At 50.5% G+C, this 17161-nt stretch overlaps 6 protein-coding genes across 6 annotated transcripts; 4 read left to right on the forward strand and 2 right to left on the reverse strand.

Moving 5' to 3' along the window:
• Positions 1 to 172: 172 nt before the first annotated feature.
• Positions 173 to 1367, forward strand: CCS1 (Superoxide dismutase 1 copper chaperone; the record flags this gene model as incomplete). Its single annotated transcript, XM_014692049.2, has 4 exons — positions 173 to 196; positions 443 to 572; positions 639 to 716; positions 853 to 1367. The coding sequence occupies 4 exons, from the start codon at positions 173 to 175 to the stop codon at positions 1365 to 1367; spliced, it is 747 nt and encodes a 248-aa protein (XP_014547535.2).
• Positions 1368 to 6619: 5252 nt separating this feature from the next.
• NCF2 (Neutrophil cytosol factor 2) lies at positions 6620 to 8580 on the forward strand (the record flags this gene model as incomplete). The annotated part of the gene is made up of 6 exons (XM_014692050.1): positions 6620 to 6634; positions 6697 to 6846; positions 6961 to 7296; positions 7360 to 7521; positions 7574 to 8437; positions 8560 to 8580. 6 exons carry the CDS (start codon positions 6620 to 6622, stop codon positions 8578 to 8580), a joined length of 1548 nt encoding a protein of 515 aa, XP_014547536.1.
• A 763-nt stretch (positions 8581 to 9343) lies between these two features.
• G6M90_00g041970 (uncharacterized protein) lies at positions 9344 to 11315 on the reverse strand (the record flags this gene model as incomplete). The annotated part of the gene is made up of 5 exons (XM_014692051.2): positions 9344 to 10015; positions 10069 to 10326; positions 10389 to 10778; positions 10841 to 10951; positions 11010 to 11315. The coding sequence occupies 5 exons, from the start codon at positions 11313 to 11315 to the stop codon at positions 9344 to 9346; spliced, it is 1737 nt and encodes a 578-aa protein (XP_014547537.2).
• Positions 11316 to 12199: 884 nt separating this feature from the next.
• Positions 12200 to 13657, forward strand: xdj1 (DnaJ xdj1; the record flags this gene model as incomplete). The annotated part of the gene is made up of 4 exons (XM_014692052.1): positions 12200 to 12239; positions 12297 to 12355; positions 12435 to 13505; positions 13568 to 13657. The coding sequence occupies 4 exons, from the start codon at positions 12200 to 12202 to the stop codon at positions 13655 to 13657; spliced, it is 1260 nt and encodes a 419-aa protein (XP_014547538.1).
• Positions 13658 to 14356: 699 nt separating this feature from the next.
• Positions 14357 to 15154, forward strand: Snf8 (Vacuolar-sorting protein SNF8; the record flags this gene model as incomplete). Its single annotated transcript, XM_014692053.1, has 1 exon — positions 14357 to 15154. The coding sequence occupies one exon, from the start codon at positions 14357 to 14359 to the stop codon at positions 15152 to 15154; it is 798 nt and encodes a 265-aa protein (XP_014547539.1).
• A 769-nt stretch (positions 15155 to 15923) lies between these two features.
• PMP22 (Peroxisomal membrane protein PMP22) lies at positions 15924 to 16946 on the reverse strand (the record flags this gene model as incomplete). The annotated part of the gene is made up of 3 exons (XM_014692054.1): positions 15924 to 16277; positions 16395 to 16670; positions 16773 to 16946. 3 exons carry the CDS (start codon positions 16944 to 16946, stop codon positions 15924 to 15926), a joined length of 804 nt encoding a protein of 267 aa, XP_014547540.1.
• Positions 16947 to 17161: the final 215 nt, after the last annotated feature.

Here is a 17161-nt window from a genome sequence, read left to right on the forward strand (position 1 = left end):
CCAGGCACAGCAACTCGTGTTGTACTATCTGCCTCTCTTGGCCTGCTGGCAGGGTATTCATTTTACCGCTATTACTCTTCGAATAAAACCAGATCTCAAGGTTTGATCTCTCTAGTGTCTCGCGCATTTTGGTACAGCAGCGCTAATACAGGCCAAAGCTGGCACAGGCAAAATGACCGTCGACCACTCATTCCAGGTATGAGGCTCTGCCATCATGTGGTTGCCACTCTACATGTTGCGCTACTGCATCACGTTGTGAAGATACACGGAAGACTCGTCATTTTGTCGTCCTTGTCCAACTCTCTCTCTCTCTCTCTCCTTTCTTTTCCTTCGTTTTTCTCAACCCCGCCCCGCGTTTGCTTCTTCTTTATCACGTTGCATCAAAACACCCAAAGCCCACTTGTGAGACGCTTGAATGCTGATGAAACATGTGGCACAACAGACCGTATTCGCGGTGCCATTGTCTTGTAATGGCTGTGTCAAGACAGTTTCAGACTCAATTTACAAACTCGGAGGTGTGAGCAAAGTCGAAGGAAGCTTGGAGGATCAGTTAATATCCGTCGAAGGCTTCGGTTAGTCTGTTTTCGTTAGCGCGTCGCGTCGAGTTTATCTCAACTGACATTCGCCACAAAACCTAGCCGCACCGTCAGCCATCGTTGAAGCCATTCAGGCAACAGGGAGAGATGCAATCCTCCGTGGATCCGGCGCATCTGACAGTACGTATTTGAAACCTGATCTTCTTATCACCCCTCTCGGCCATGCCAATTCCGTGGCTTCCGATTCTGAATTCATCTGAACCCCTTGTGGGTTTCTGGCCAGGAGATTCCTCGTGTTGACATTGGTCGAAACCAGGCGCCGCTGTTAGCATTCTTGAAAGTTTTACAGGGAAATTGCAAAGGGAGGACGACAATGGAGACCGAGAAGTGAGAGGATTGGCGAGGATGGTTCAGGTCAGTTCTGGGAGAACTCTTGTAGACCTGACTGTCCGAGGACTCGCGCCAGGCACGTATCGTGCCACAATACGTCAATATGGGGATCTCAAACATGGGGCCAAGTCGACAGGACCTGTCTGGTCTGGGGATCAGTCCGAACGTAATGGTGTCTTGGGCGATATTGATGTTGGTCAAGATGGGCGAGGTGCTGCCTTTGTTGACCATCCTTTTCGGATTTGGGAGGTGATTGGCCATGCCATGGTTCTAACACGACAAAATGAGGCAGCTGGGCCTCTCGAAAATGACGACAACACCGTGGTTGGGGTTATTGCTCGAAGTGCAGGTGTATGGGACAACGATAAGACGGTATGCTCCTGTACTGGAAAGACACTGTGGGAGGAGAGGAGGGACGAAGTCCGAAAGGGCATGCTGTAGATGAGTACGTTTTTTGAATGAACTTTTTTTTAATTAATTCGAATGATCGTGCAAGCATCGTACAAACATAACACCTGGTAAGCACAATGTGCTGTTGTCTATGAGACATACATCACACATGGATCATGCTACGGTTTCGAATTGATGGGTGAGGAATCAAGGTATCGTGATGATAATGCTAAATGTTCAAGGCGCAGCATGCACACAGCCCCTGCTGTTGCAAACGTAGTCACTCCTTGATTTACACTTGTGGCATAGTAGCCGAGGGAATGACCGCATAACGTTCATTTCAGTTGACACTGAACCGCATGATATACAAGGTAAATATGCGATGAAGTTGGAAATAATCAAGTTGATTGATTGGCTGCCAGAAAAGCACACTTGCGACTTGTCAAGGGACTGTGCCTGTCGATGACACGCCGTATGTATTGTGATTGCGGGAGCATTGATCTCCCGTGATAATGGCAACGGGAGAATGGCGAGCATTGGGCGGTCTTGGGCCAACTGTCTGCGGTTAGTTTTGATAGTGAAGCTTGGCGGGCCATCTGAGAGCAGGGGACTTTTAAGAATAAGAAGAAATAATAAAATAAAATACAAAGTTCAATAAAACTAAAAGCAAACATATACTAGTCCCTTTTAACATATTAGCTTAGTTTGGTTGGGCGTGGCGGTCCATGTAACCCCCATATTGATTCCCCTGTCCTAGGAAGTTAATATATTCTAGGTTAGGTAGGTACGTACAGATGCTGTTGGACCACATTTGTGTGCGGTGGCACCACAATCGCATGATTTTTGGTCACGCATTGCTTTCGAGGGCATTATCAGATCAGTGGCTGTAAGAGAAGCAGAAGAAGCACGAAATTTCCTGGTCGTCAGGATTCGAGAATGTTAGAGGTGGCCCCGTCGCAGGGTTGCGTACGCCCACTTGCACCGACTTCTGTTTCGTCTTGTCATCATGCATCGGTTGACAATGTTTATTCACGGTTGCATGCGGTGTGATGAACGTAGGGTTGCCATCCAGATAGCCATACCCTGTACCATGGCCGAAAGGCAAGCACGAGGAGAGAGAGGGAAGGTGGGAGGGGACCATCATCCATGGGGGGAAGGGGTTTTTTACATATGTGTGTACTTAGTATGTAGCTGGCACATAATAGACCAAGTCATTATCAATATCGGTTAGTGCTTGGCAATAACTACCTAGGTACTTAAGTACTTACGTACAGCGATCTTTTTGGATAACGCGGATGCACATTTGTGATATTTGTGACGTTGGAGCTAGCTTGCATCAACCAAAAGGCTTGGTTTATGGACATGTCTCTCATCACAGTCGAATGGATTCATGATGCGAGGTGATGATGCATGTCGGTCACGTATCTTGGCGGGTTAACACAGACCGCCGGCATAATATTGACATGCATGTGCTAGACGATTCTATTGTTGGAACAGACATGGATGGGATGCGGCCAGGCCAGGTCAGGGGAGGCGCGAGGATTGGAATTGAAAAGAAGACTAGTATTAGTACGTACCTAGGTAGTACTAGACACAACAGTATGCTATGGCGGCGCTTAGTCACTTAATCCCACTGGACAAACGCTTCAGTCAACACTTGGGAACCCCGCTGACACACGGTGGACTTGGGTTCGAAAACGTCATCTTACATGAGGCCTGGCCGCCCCTGCAAATTCTGGACAGTTGGTCTCGAAAGATCCAATGACCTGCCGATGATAGCTCCATGGTGAAGAGCTCAAAACCAGGCAAAATATTAGACTAGTCGTCGGTAGAGGTCGGGTGGAAACACGTGCAAGCAATCTGGGCGTTTCTGAAGGCGGCAGTGCGACAAGCATTGCCTCGACAGACAGCAGACGCCTGGCCAGACTTATACCAGACGGTTTGGTAGCTCTGTACTTGGGCAATTGGGTGGCAAACAGAGGAGGCCAACGGTACGCGCCGTGGCGGGCGGCCTGGAGGGGGATCGATTGGTGAATTGATGCAGGCGAGGCTGGATTTGCACCAATGACAGCGCCTCGCTAGGGCCCTGCAGCAGCATGGCACTAGCACTCCGTACTAGCTTGACGCCAAAGCCTGGCACCTGGCCAATGCCCAACGCCACTCAACCGCACCTCGCGGCCCGTCTCTGGTGAAGAATGGTGTCTTGGAGGGGATAGAGGCAACGAACCGGAGGAAAAAAAACTTGGTGAAAGAGAAAAACTAAGAGGCGCCTTAGATACTGATACAAACGCAGCGTGAGGAAAAGTGTATCACACAGGTTCTATCCAGTGATCGGGTATGGTGAAAATTTAGTTTACAAATGGCCGATAGGGAACCCGTGATATGGAGACGGCTGATGACGATACACAGGAGAGTTTATATTACTGCCTGAGCGTCAAAGTCTATACAATAGCCTGTAGAGCCTGTGAATATTTTCTGTCACCATTGCATGTAGATGCACTCCGCAGGCTGGCATTCCATGCAAGAAATTTGACAAAGTTTCAATAAACACTAATAAACCCGGCACCTTGAGATTTAAAGCCGCCCCGAAAGTTCGGGAAGGATTTGACGCACAGGCAGGAGGCAGGGCATGGTTATGTGCCAGGTGATGAATTTGTAATTAGATGGGTTACACTGCAGTCAAAAGTTTGATGTTCCTGCGTGCTGCGCGCTGCGGTGCCCAGGGCACATGAAAATATTACGTAGCAAGCGCAGTGCGAATACGTCGTACGGACGTGGTACCAACGTAGGACGAGCCTTGCCCTTATGCAGTGCTTAGTTGCTTGTCCTGACACAGGATCGGGAACCCGTAAAAGACGATCAAGCCAGCCAGACACCTTGAGCTGAACATGCTGAGTGGAACCGTGAAGAATTTCGAGACTAATGGCGACCCTCTGTGGTGATATGCTCAAGTGACGAGTCGATGGACTACGTACGTAGTAACCTACATACAGTCTCGTTCTGGTTCCTGGAGTTAAAGTGTCAAACTCGGCACTCCGCGTGTTCGTTTGATCAGTGTGAACGGTGGCGTCTCTTAGCCTCATCGATGGCCGTAGTGCTCACATATTTGCCAACCAGCACAGGATCGTCGTCCCTCGACTCCACGACACGTCTCGACGCGACGCCGGTGACACGATATCAAGCTGGTGAGGGCTCGACGTGGCACCGGAGCCGTGGTGCCGTGTACGTCGAGACTACTTAAAAACACTCGTCATGCTGCCGACGGGGCATCGCAACCGACTAGGAACACGGACCCGGCGATCATACATCTTGGGCCTGGAGAATGCATTGTGCGCTCTCCGTACACATTCATATTGGCTTGTCAAGTCTGGTGGCGGCGCTTGATAAAGCACTGATTGATGCGCGTAAAGGATGGGTGGCCAGGGCAGATCGATGACATTCAGACTCAGAATCCAGTTGGTCTAGATGCCGTCAAGTAGCATTCGAACCTGCACATGTGGACATTTGGCTCCATAACACTTGGGAACTGGCAGTTGAGCAACGGACATCAGGAACATTAAAGTGCCAGGCATGTGTCTGGTCGGTACGTACCTGGTTTTAGCGAGTGGCCCCCTTGACCCCGGCACCCCCCGGTTCGAAAAATGAAGACATGGAAGAAGAGGAAAGACTTCCCTCACTTCCTCCTTCAGACGTCGTCACCCCCTCGCAAGCCTCAACCCCTGGCCGACTGGGTCCCGAATGGACCCGGTGGGCCTGGTTGAAGACAACTGGAAGCACTGGACTTCAGGGATGGCGGCGCCGCCACGAGACGCCAGACACCAGTTGACACGAGCTCGAGCGCCCAGGTGCTGCTGGCGGTTACGGCGTAATGCATTGTGGCATCGTGCATCGTGTGTGGTTGCGTGGTGCCCGTGGGTTTCTCAGTCTGCGGTTTGGTCCTGTCGCCTGTCCAAAGTATCTGGGGGTACCTCACTCGCGTAGGCGCGTACCGTACTGTGCCCAAGTACTCCGCCGTTGCACTAATGTGTATACATACATCAAGTACCTGGGTTCAACCGTGCCGCCAACTTCTCCTTGGCCATGAGTCCATCCATCCATTCACCATGAATCATCATCCCACTAGTCCCCATGAGTCCAACACCACCGGCTTGGCGGTTCGACCTTGCCAACCTGCCAACCCGCATCCTGGGCCACACCGTCTCGCACAATCCATTCGATGTTGCTCGGTCCTTTATCATTCCCGCCTTTCCCATGCTGCAGCCCATTGTGACCCAAGTATTAGTCGCTCAGACCCATAACTAACGTACGAATAATCTTCTCATCGTGGCTGCCGCCGCTCGCCAGCCCCAGAACGCATCTACGCAATCTGCCTGGGAAGCGTTGTCCAGTCTTTTCCGTCCTGTCCAGCTTCTGCCCGAATCCCGCCTCGTCTTTAATTTCCACCAGCCACCGTCGCCAGTCGACAGACGATAAGTCGCCAGCTATCAACTCTTCCTTGAACCAAAGGCCAAAGGGCGCCTCCCAAAACCCATGAAGTCCTTGACAACACCACCAGGCTTCAAGCAACCCAGCTTATAGGATACTTCATCCAGCTCATCAGCCGGTTTCCATCTCCACGGCAGGCAGGGCGCCAATTTGTCCACTTACTACTCTTACTCTGCCTGACAGACGCTCACCTACCAGTCACGTCCCGAAACTGGCCGCCGGCCGCCGGCCACCGACCCTCGACCACAATCCTCAGTGTCACTACTTGCGTCGCCCTGGAGGCGCCTTTTCTCGAAGGGCAACGACGAGTCGTCTAACTTTCCTGCCAGCTACCATCTGTTGCCCGCAACCCCGTTGTCAATAGCCTTCCTGGCTGTCTTGTCACATTATCAATTTTCGCGCCAGATGCGGGTCGCCTAATTCCAGGATTCATTCTTGGCGAGTGGCCAAGAAACCAAGTCTGTGTCGACAAATACTTGGCTTGCTTCGCAGCCTTACTGTCACCGTCACACTCCTAGGGTTCGTTGGCACCGCAGGCGGGCTCTTCCTAACCATTATCTTGGGTTCTACAGCACAGCACGCCGACTTCCCCATATTTTTGTACCAGCACCCCAGCTTGCGAAATCCATTGATAATTTGGAAGGACGGACGAATTGGTGGATATACCTGGAATTTGACGACACTAGCCACCCGCCTCTTTTGATCTCACTTCCGAGGGAAGCTGTCTGGCGCATAGAGGCAAGATATCTTGGTTTCACAGTCTCCGCAGAATCACCCTCATTGACCGCTGGCGCGTCTCTGAGTCGAAATAATCCATCATGTCTTTGAAGCTGGTAAGTACGATCAACGAGGAATGCGACATAGACTTCGTGCTAATCAAGGGGGGTTGGAATAGGAAATCGAGACATGGGTGGCGGCCCTGGCTCGTTATGACAACAATGAGTTCGATGACGCTCTCGGCGAGTTCGACAGGATCGCCGACACAAGCAAGATTCTGTTTAATATGGGTGTTATCCACGCTACACTAGGCGAACATGAGAAAGCTGTGAGTTCCACGCTTCCTTTCCACATTTGCAATCGAGCTGTTTGTTGTATATGTTGGAGGAGTAAATGAGACATGATTATGACGACTAACCATGACTCTACACTTATTGTTCAGGTCGAATGTTATCAGCGTGCCATTCGCCTTGACCAGTATCTCGCTGTTGCATACTTTCAGCAAGGTGTGTCCAATTTCTTACTAGGCGACTTCGAAGAGGCTCTCGCGAATTTCAACGATACGCTATTGTACTTGCGGGGCAATACAATGATCGACTATGCTCAGCTCGGTCTCTTATTTAAGCTTTATTCTTGCGAGGTACTCTTCAACAGAGGCTTATGCTACATTTATTTGCAACAGAGGGAGGCTGGAATGCAGGATCTATCTTATGCGGTGAAGGAGAAGGTTGTAGAGGACCACAATGTTATAGATGAGGCGATCCGCGAAGAGGCTGAAGTACGACTAGTCCCAACTACCCGCGCCAAATGTTTGCGACGGTACTGACAACGAGTGTCGCAGGGATATACCGTTTTCTCTATCCCAGTTGGCGTAGTCTACCGACCAAATGAAGCCAAAGTTCGAAACTTGAAAACCAAGGACTATCTAGGTAAAGCAAGACTAGTAGCTGCGTCAGATCGGTCGAATGCCTTTACTGGTTTTACGGGGTCAGAAATCAAGAATGTAAGTCCCCAGCACCCTTTCGTCTCCTGTACGAGAGCCTGACATGGCCAAGGCTGGTCAGAACGAAGTTAAAGATGACCGGCCGGCGGACAATATTTCCTTTGCCGCAACGAACCTGGTTAAGCCCGGTATTCAGTCACGGCGGCAGCAATCAGAACCCCCAACGAGCCGAAATGTATTTCCACCCACCCCTCCTCCTGAAAATGACCGACCCAATCGCGGAAGTGTTCGGAACGGCTCAAGGCCGACGCCTGCAAAATTGACGATTCAGACGCAAGATATTGGCCGGAAGTACGAGAAAGCTCCTTCCCCCGAAGAAATTCGCGCGACTCGGTCTGCATCATCATCAGTGTCTCGGGGCTTCTCTAGAAGAGACCTCCCACCAATGCAACGACGCCCAACCAGACCAATCGAGGAAGAGGACGAAGCGGACCCGGCTGATCTGTACGACATGTACCAAGGCAGGGGAGGTGGGTCAAGTATGTCGAGAGACAGCCGTCCTTCCACGCGCTCTAGACAGCAGCCTCGATATCCTGAAGAAGACGACGGATCAGACTATGATGGCTCTCTTGGCGGAGCTGAGTTTGAAATGGTGTCGAATAATCGCAGGCGCCAAGGCTCGAGATCAGATTCTCGCGCTGCTTCCCGTCGACCTGAGATTCGCAAGATTCGTGTCAAGGTTCATGCCGATGATGTCAGATACCTTATGATTGGCACGGCGATTGAATTTCAAGACTTGGTGGACAGAATAAAAGATAAATTTGGATTGAGACGACGCTTCAAGATCAAGATCAAGGATGAGGATATGCCTGATGGAGACATGATAACTATTGGAGACGAGGACGATTTGGAAATGGCGATTCAGAGTGCAACTAACCAGGCCAAGAGGCAGAGACTAGAAGTTGCTAAGATGGAGGTAAGTTTGATCCAATACTTTCTGATGACTGGCCCAAACACCTTGACCCATCGATGGTACATGGTCGTTGGGGCCTCCTCACAGTACTAGTTTTCCGTACAGTTTGCTAACAAACCAACCAGATTTGGATTTTCGATCTTTAGCTTTATACCCCGGAATTATTATGAAGCACATTCAATGCGGTGAACTGCATTAACAGCATAATTACGAACTAATAATCCAAAATCTACGAAAACAACACTCATGTGAACTGTATACATTTTCACTATATCTTTCAATAACGACTTTATTTTGTTACTCTTCATATGAGTTCTGTTCACAATAACACACCTACTCTTTCACATCTTAATGCGCGAATCGAACAGCGCCGTCCTTCTCTTTGTCTGTTTACCCTCCATTCTTTACTTTTCCGACGGCGCCTTACTTTCACCAAGGTATCAATGAAGTGAAGTAGTTTCGTTTTGTTGCAGATCACGGGATTGTATCCAACCCCCTAGAAACAGAGTTTGAGTGTCTTGCTATAAACTAAAAGCATAATACGGTTGTAAAGCGTTTACTTGCCACTTCTCCTGGATTTGGAAACTTGGTTTGGGTCAGGTCCTCTACCTCTGGCGTCACTAGAGCCTGAAGTCATATTATAGGCTGCCTTCCAGGAAGGGTTTCGGAGCCTTCATACTGAGACGAATGGAATTAGGTTACTATAGCCATACTTCAAATACACTGCTTTCAGTAAACGGCATGATTTTGACCGAGCATTCGGGTGATGTCACCGAAGCAGGGCAACAACTAGTATACAAAATTGAAGAAGCGGATATCCTCTTCGCATATCAGGCTCACTACAATGTAAAGACACTACCCCGAGAAGCTTGCAGGGGTATTGAAATAATAATGCTCCGACCCAAATGGTCAGGCGTGGTTCAGCAATCTCTGTACAGTGTTGAGACGGAAGCGCCACTCATCTCTCCCAAGAAGCATAAACATCCGGGAGCTGCTTTGAGACACGACGTCGTGGCCACCAGCACCCACGAGCCTCAACGTATTGTGCACCGTAATATTGTCGATGCCTTGTCCCTCAAGCGCTGTCCAAATGGCGTCCATCACCTCAGCACCTTGGCTAGCCCAGAGCTTTTTGTCGTCGATCGCAGAGCTAAGCGCTAGTAAAATTCGTTCATCTGGGTTGATCGATGCAAGCGATTGTTTATATACAGTTTCGGGGACCCGCCAGAGGAGATAGGGGTGTTGTCGTACAAGTGCCTCGGCGGACAGGAACCCTCCCTTTTTGGTCGCAAAAATGTTGTAAACGTAAGTTGCTCTATTCTCCTGGCTGGCCAAGGCGGGCACGGGAGTTAGTGCCCTACGCCATTCTCGGGGCAGCAATTCAGACGCGGCGGCTTTCTCGGTGACCGAGTCGATCTCCTGCAGCATGCGCTGGGTAATATAGTCGCTAATGAGACTAGTTTCCGTTTCTGACAGGTCAGATATAGGGTCCCACAATATGGCGTCCCGATATTTACTGTCAAAGTGGTCCAGTTTCTCCATATTGAGCTTTATGCCCCCTCGAGTGAACTTGAAAGTCAACTGCTCTCCTTGATTAGCACACGATGAGCATTTGCCAGTCACAATTAACATACAGCATCGGCAATATCTGAAATGGTTCGAGGCGGCTTGACGTTGGGTTTAAAGGAGGAGCCCAAGTTAGCCAGCCATGATAGCAGAGCCATTGGGAAGACACCTTTGTCATGATATGTGGAGAGGTTGACGCTGTCGTTACGCTTGCTAAGCTTGCTGCCATCGGGGTTGACTAGCAGCCCGAGATGGGCGAAGGTAGGAGGCTCCCACCCAAAGGCCATATACAGTGCCAGATGCTTGGGTGTCGATATCAACCATTCCTGGGTACCATTAGCACGTGGTCTTATACCACTGTCTATAATGATCAAGAGCAGGCACTCACTTCTCCTCGAATGACATGAGTTATGTTCATTAAATGATCGTCAACAACATTTGCAAGATGATAGGTAGGAAATCCGTCGGACTTGAACAACACAAAATCTTCTTCCAGGTCCTGCTTCTGAAATAACCCATAGATAGCATCGCGGAACTTGGGTCGGCCAAAGCCATCGCCTTTGAAACGAACTACATGAGGATCTCCGTCGCGAGCTCGTCTTTCTGATTCGGTATGTTGAATAGAGCGACATGTCCCAGGATATGCGGTAGACTTCCCAGCTTTGTGGAGTTCTCGCTTTTGCAGCTCGAGTTGTTCTGGGCTGCAGAAGCAACGGTAAGCGTGCCCATGGTCAAGCAGAGTTTGGACGTGAGCCTTGTAGATATCAAGTCTTTCCGACTTTGCTTAGGTTAGATTGTGGTGCCTTGGCATCTTGCTGCGTTGTTTGGTTCTTCGCTCACTTGTTTATATGGTCCAAACGGACCGCCGCAGTCAGGACCTTCATCCCAACATAGACCTGCCCATTTGAGATCTTTGATCAAACGCTCCTCCGCATCATCTACCAGACGCTTCTGTAGCAATAGTCAGTTGTGTAAGAGAGCTGAAACTGGCGATAAACTAGCCACTAACCTGATCAGTATCCTCGATGCGTAGAACGAACGCACCGCCATTTGACGCCTTGGCAGCTAAATTGTTGAAGAGAGCCGTTCTAAGAGAGCCCAAATGCAAATATCCTGTTGGGGATGGTGCAAAACGGGCTCGGATGGGCAATTCAGAGCTTTGGCCCAAGATAATTCGATGTGCTACTGGTCCTGCAGCTTTAGAATCTTCTTTGACCGCTTTGTTCCTTCTTCTCAGTGCCTTTAATCCACTTTCGCTGCCAGATGCTCCTGGACTACTGCATTGGGCTACACCGTTCCCTTGTAGTTTTGACATGTCATTGCAAGTGGCTTGACTGAACTTGCGACTTCGGCGCACAGGTATGGCTCGATGACCATCGAATCGGCTGGTGCAACTGAGGCAGAGGGTCGTCGGCATGCATCTTGAACCAGCGAGTGACTTGGTCACTGAAAATGCTCTAACAAGTAGAGGCATCATCAATGATGAATGGCTCAAGGTAGCAAGGCTCGACCCCTATACGCTGTAGCCTTGGATGGTTTTAGCTATCCTTGAAGTTAGCTGAGGATTCTAGTAGTATGACATTACGAAGCTTTGATAGGAGCGCGCCACATGTGGCGTATCCCTCGTGGAACATTTGTATTGACTGTGGCGTTTTCCTACAAGTAGTACTAGTAGGGATGAACTTATCGCGATAAAGGCTTCATATCTACACCGAGAAGTACCTACCAGATAGACACAGTCGGTGGCAGTATGTATATATTTCCCCGCCAGGAAGCATACGCTAATATGCTATAATATATACAGTTGGGCCTTACATGACGCAGTGCTGGAACGAATATTGGGATAGGTTGAAAAAAATTAGTATAGTACTATAAATTATAGTATGGGGAGCGTGATAGCCAGGTGCATGATCTGGTCAAACATTTGGGCCTCCCACTGTCTCTAGAGTACCTAGCAGGCAGGCAATTTGATAGGCGGCAAGTCATGTAACAGTAGCCTTGTCTGGTCCACGTAGGATGTGCGGCGCGAATTACGGCAGACGGCCACTAATAACGTTAGAATCTGCAAGGCTTGCTTGGCAAGACCCCGCGCCTCCAAAGATTTCTGCTTTCTGCAGAGCCTGCCTGCTCCACATCGACTTGTTCCCAGGCTGAATGCTGATCCTGTCATCAACAACTTGATTTCAGCCTCCACGAACCATGTCGGGTGCTATGGGCGAAGAGGAGATTGACCTCTACGGTATTTGCCCGATAACTCCATGTTCAAAAATTTCCATCCCTCTAACTGTTGTCATAGGTCTTCTCTCGATCGAGAGGGATGCGACTCAGGACCAAGTCAAGAAAGCCTACCGTCAGGTACGCCAAGTGCCCACTTGCGATCATCATTGAGGAAAAAAAAATAAAAATTCTCCATCTTCTACTAACACAAACACAGGCAGCTCTTAAATACCATCCCGATAAAGTTCCGGTAGAACAACGCGAGGAATCCGAAGCCAAGTTCAAAGAAATCACACGAGCGTACGAAATTCTCAGCGATGAGCAGAAGAGACATCTTTATGATGCCCACGGCATGGCAGCCTTTGATCCATCCCGCGGAGGTGGTCCAGGCGGACCCGAAGTAGACCTCAACGACATACTCTCCCAGATGTTTGGCTTTAACATGGGCGGCCCTGGGGGTCCTAAAAGGCCGAGACGCGGACCCGACGAGGAGCAGGAATATAAAGTTACGCTTGAAGAGCTCTACAAGGGCAAGACAGTCAAATTCGCCGCTAATAAGCAGGTTGTTTGCAGTCAGTGCAAGGGATCTGGTGGTAAGGAAAAAGCCAAATCAACCACTTGCGAACGCTGCAAAGGCAATGGCATGGTTGAGGCAATCAGACAGATCGGGCCGGGCATGATGAGACGAGAAACCGTCTTATGTGATCACTGCCAAGGCGCCGGGCAGGTATTTAAGGAGAAGGATCGCTGCAGGAAGTGCAAGGGGAAGCGGACGATGCAAGAAAAGAAAGCCTTGGAGATATACATTCCACGAGGGTCAATGCAGGGCGAGAGAATTGTTCTAGAAGGCGAAGCAGATCAGTATCCAGACCAAATACCTGGCGACATTGTCTTCACTCTGGTAGAGGAGCATCACGATACTTTCTCGCGCTTAGGTAACGACCTCTCGGCAGAGCTCACGGTCACGTTGGCGGAAGCCTTAACAGGCTTTTCTCGAGTCGTACTCAAGCACCTTGACGGCCGAGGAATTCACATCGAACGACCGCGAGACAAAATCTTGCGGCCCGGCGACTGCTTAAAAATCGCTGGCGAAGGTATGCCTATGAAGCGAGGCGAGGTGAAAGGAGATCTTTACCTTCTTGTAACTGTGGAATTCCCTGAGGATGGTTGGTTAAAGGATGATGCTTCGTATGAAGCCCTGCAAAAAATGCTGCCACCACCTCCCCCTCCTATCGAGGCTGAGGAAGTTGATGAACTGGAATATGAAGATGGAGCCGACATTGAGAAGGTATGATATTCCGCTAGGTCTCAGTGCTCACTTACTTTGGCAGCTGTTAACATGCATTCTAGATGGGCGAAAACTCTGGAGATCCTCGGTTCGCAAGCGAGTGGGGAGACGAGGACGAAGATGACGGCCAACCTCAATGCCAGACGCAGTAAGATTCGGAGGGAATAATGGCATCTCGCGACGCAGAATCATTCCGGCACATGGCAAAACGGGCAATTCTTGGAACAGAACGAAATAATTTGATTGCGTGCCTCTAGTTTTTGCGGTATAAATAACGATAACATAAACCTAGAGTAAAACGGTGGCTTGCGGGGCAGAAAATAATAAACTAGCAAGGTATATTAATGACGACAGCGAGAAAAAGAATACTCAGATTCGGGAAAAGGGTGAATTGTGTAAGCTGTTTACTACTACATGTATATATCCATATGATATTAACAGATCACCAACGTTTTTAAATATACCCTTAGAGTCAGGATATTACAAGCAAGTCTGCAGGAGGTATTTATTGGCTATCTTCCGGGCTACAGATCCTAGGCATATTTTGTGTGTTTTCTGTGGACGAGAATCATGTTTTGAGGTTGCATGTCTTTGAACTCATGTGGGAGGTATTATATATGTATTTCTTGGTTGTCGCCAAACTAGGAAGGTTCGCCCCACCAGACAGTGCTTGTTCCGTCACACGTCACTGATAAGGACCAGTTGACATCCAGCCAAGTCTACCCAAAAGCCAAAGAACCTTCCCCCCAACTACAAACACTCATGTGAAGCCACACGCAAAGCTGCCAAGACCCGACCTGTTGCCCGGACTTTGCTACAAGATACATTGTGCCGCATCCGCCGCTGTCAAAATGTCACGAAAGGGCGTCGGCATCGGGGCCTTTGACAGGTCGAGGCTGACGTCGGCCCATTACGCATCGCACGGCTCATCTCTGCGCGCGAACAACGCGCAAGCCCTCGAGACACAGCTGGCCGTGTTCCGGTCTCTCCTCCAGCAGTTCGCGCAGACACACGCCAAGGACATCCGCTCAGACCCGTCGTTCCGCGCCCAGTTCGCGCGCATGTGTACCGCCATCGGCGTCGATCCCCTCTCGAGCAGCAGCAGCAGCGGAGGCGGCCCCGGGGGCTCCATCTGGGCGCAGCTGCTGGGCAAGACGGTCAACGACTTCTACTTTGAGCTGGCCGTCCGCATAGTGGAGATGTGCAGCGCGACGAGAGGCGAGAACGGCGGGCTCATTGGCCTGCGCGAGGTGCGCGAGCGGCTGTCCCTGGGCCGCGTGGACAGCGCCGGCAACAGCAGCGACATTTCGGAGGACGACGTCCGCCGCGCCGTCGAGACGCTGAAGCCGCTGGGCGGGAGCTACGGCATAGTTCGTGTCGGGCGCAAGGAGTACATCCGGAGCGTCCCCAGAGAGCTGAGCAATGACCAGGTTGCTGCCGTTGAAGCCGCCCAGGTTTTGGGCTACGTGAGTGTCAGCATGCTTTGCGATAACTTGAGCTGGGAGCGGGCACGCTGTCGAACAGTCATTGACGACTTGGTGGCTGAAGGCATGCTGTGGGTGGACAAGCAGACCGGTGGAGAGTGGGAGTATTGGAGTCCGACGTTCATGGTTGATATAGACGAAGGGCATGCCCCCGTGGCCGATTGAGCCATGGTCACGGGCTGTTTTTGAATGATTCAAGGCAGTCACGGTTTTCGGATTCGCGCAGGTCTCATTTGGGGACTACCATACGCCAACAGGCTGCCATCAGAGACTGATTTATTATTGTTTGGTCCTCCCTGAGGCTGTTGCTTGTTAAATGGTGTCTCCCAGACGGGTTGAGGCCACTAGATCGACGCACATGGTATAGCAGGAAACATGCCGACAACGTTGGTATCAAGTTGCCAAGGCGGACCAGGAAAAATCGTATTAGCGTACACATGCAACCCAGACATAGACGGCCTGTAGTAGCTCAATAATGGGCACAAAGGGCAGCCGAAATAAGTTATAATTTATGGCCCGCCCCCTTCTCCAACGGCCTATCTACGTCATGAGACTAGATATTAACATAGAAACCAAGTACAACAACCATATCCAAGCCAGCGAAAAGCAAAAACAAGATTTGTGTACAGAAACCGCAAGCCCAAGGAAGATTCGATACCTTCACACTTCCACCCTCTTTTCATATTGGACAATAGTTTGCCAGGTGCATCCCGACTTCTGCGAGATGGTAGAGGCATCCCCCAGTTATTCTGCGTCAGTCATCAATACCAGGTAACAGCCTCCGCAATAGTCCTTGTCCAATTCTTATCCGCTCGTATGTCATGCCGTCCATATCGCAACCATGCCCCCGCGCGTAGCACATATCGATATATGTACCCATCCCAAGCCTACGCCGAACTCCGAGATATCGCGATAGTCTTTCGTGGGCACAGTTCTAGTAAGGAGGGTTAGGGCCCCCCATGGGAGGATAATCATCAGGGCGTCCCATGCTCGCGCCTGGGCGGCCGTCGCCGAAGTGCTTCTTGCGAAGGGCGGCAAGACGCTTCTTCTTGGTCACGGTGTTGATATAGGTGCCAATGACGAACGAGACAAGGTTGAAGAACGGCACCCAGAGCTGATCAGGCAGGAACTTCTGAGCGAAGGCAAGGCAAATAGGCGACGTAATCCAGGAGACGCGCATCACTCTCCAAAAACCAACCTTGACGGTGGCACGAACCTGGTGATAGGTACGAGCGCCAGCAATCAGAGCCATGGCAACGAGATAGACGCTGTTCTGGATAGGTGCAATCTACAGGCGGTAAGTGACAAACCGTGAGATTAGTAATTTGGTTGTTTAGAGGCTTGCGAAAGTCTACGGAAGACCATATAATGCCTGATGGAACTAGGGTTTCAAGGAGATACGTACAACCAGGTTGCTAAAAATGATTTGCATGATCTTGGCCTTCAGACTAGTTCGGCCTCGAAAGACCTTTTGCAGAAGCCAAATCAGGAAGTGGCCAAGCGGCGCGCTGACAAGAGCACCGTACGCTGCCATCTTGGGAACGCGGGAGGTGAAGTAGTGGCCATGCTTGTTGCGGTCCTTGGCGAGCCATGAGGCAATGAGCTCTTGGGCACCAGCAAGGGAACCAGCCGTGAGCATTTTTGTTCGCAGGGGATTCGACTCGAGCTGCTTGATGTAGGCCTATATTTCGCAAAAAGGAAAAAAAGACAATAATTGTCAGTCTTGCAAATCTAATGCACGATTTCCCTCTAAATGGGGATCTGGAAGGGAAGAGTGACATACAGCGAGGTATCCTTTGGTGCCAGCATTCTGGATTCCGCCCGTCAGGGCTGTGCCAACCTTCTCAGCCAAAGGATGCTTGCCGCTGGTGCCGGGAATTTTGCCGTCGGGCAGAGCGTTGGAGGCGACATTCTGCGTAGTCTGCCGCAATGTATCCCGTTCAAACTTGACTGACATGATGGCAGCCCCGAGAGCAATGAGCAGTCAGCGGTGCAGTGAGACGGCGGGCGGCCTTTTCGGATGCAATCCAGCCGTGACGAGCGGCGGCCTAGACAGGAGGGAGGCGGCAATGAGGGTCCTCACGGAGGTACGGAGAGGCAGCGCGAGGAATGCTGGCGATATAAACGGGCAAATGGACGATGGATGGAAGGTCCGCAGATGGAACAAGAGGA

Source organism: Metarhizium brunneum, chromosome 2 (assembly GCF_013426205.1).
Source record: "Metarhizium brunneum chromosome 2, complete sequence".
Taxonomy (NCBI): Eukaryota; Fungi; Ascomycota; class Sordariomycetes; order Hypocreales; family Clavicipitaceae; genus Metarhizium; species Metarhizium brunneum.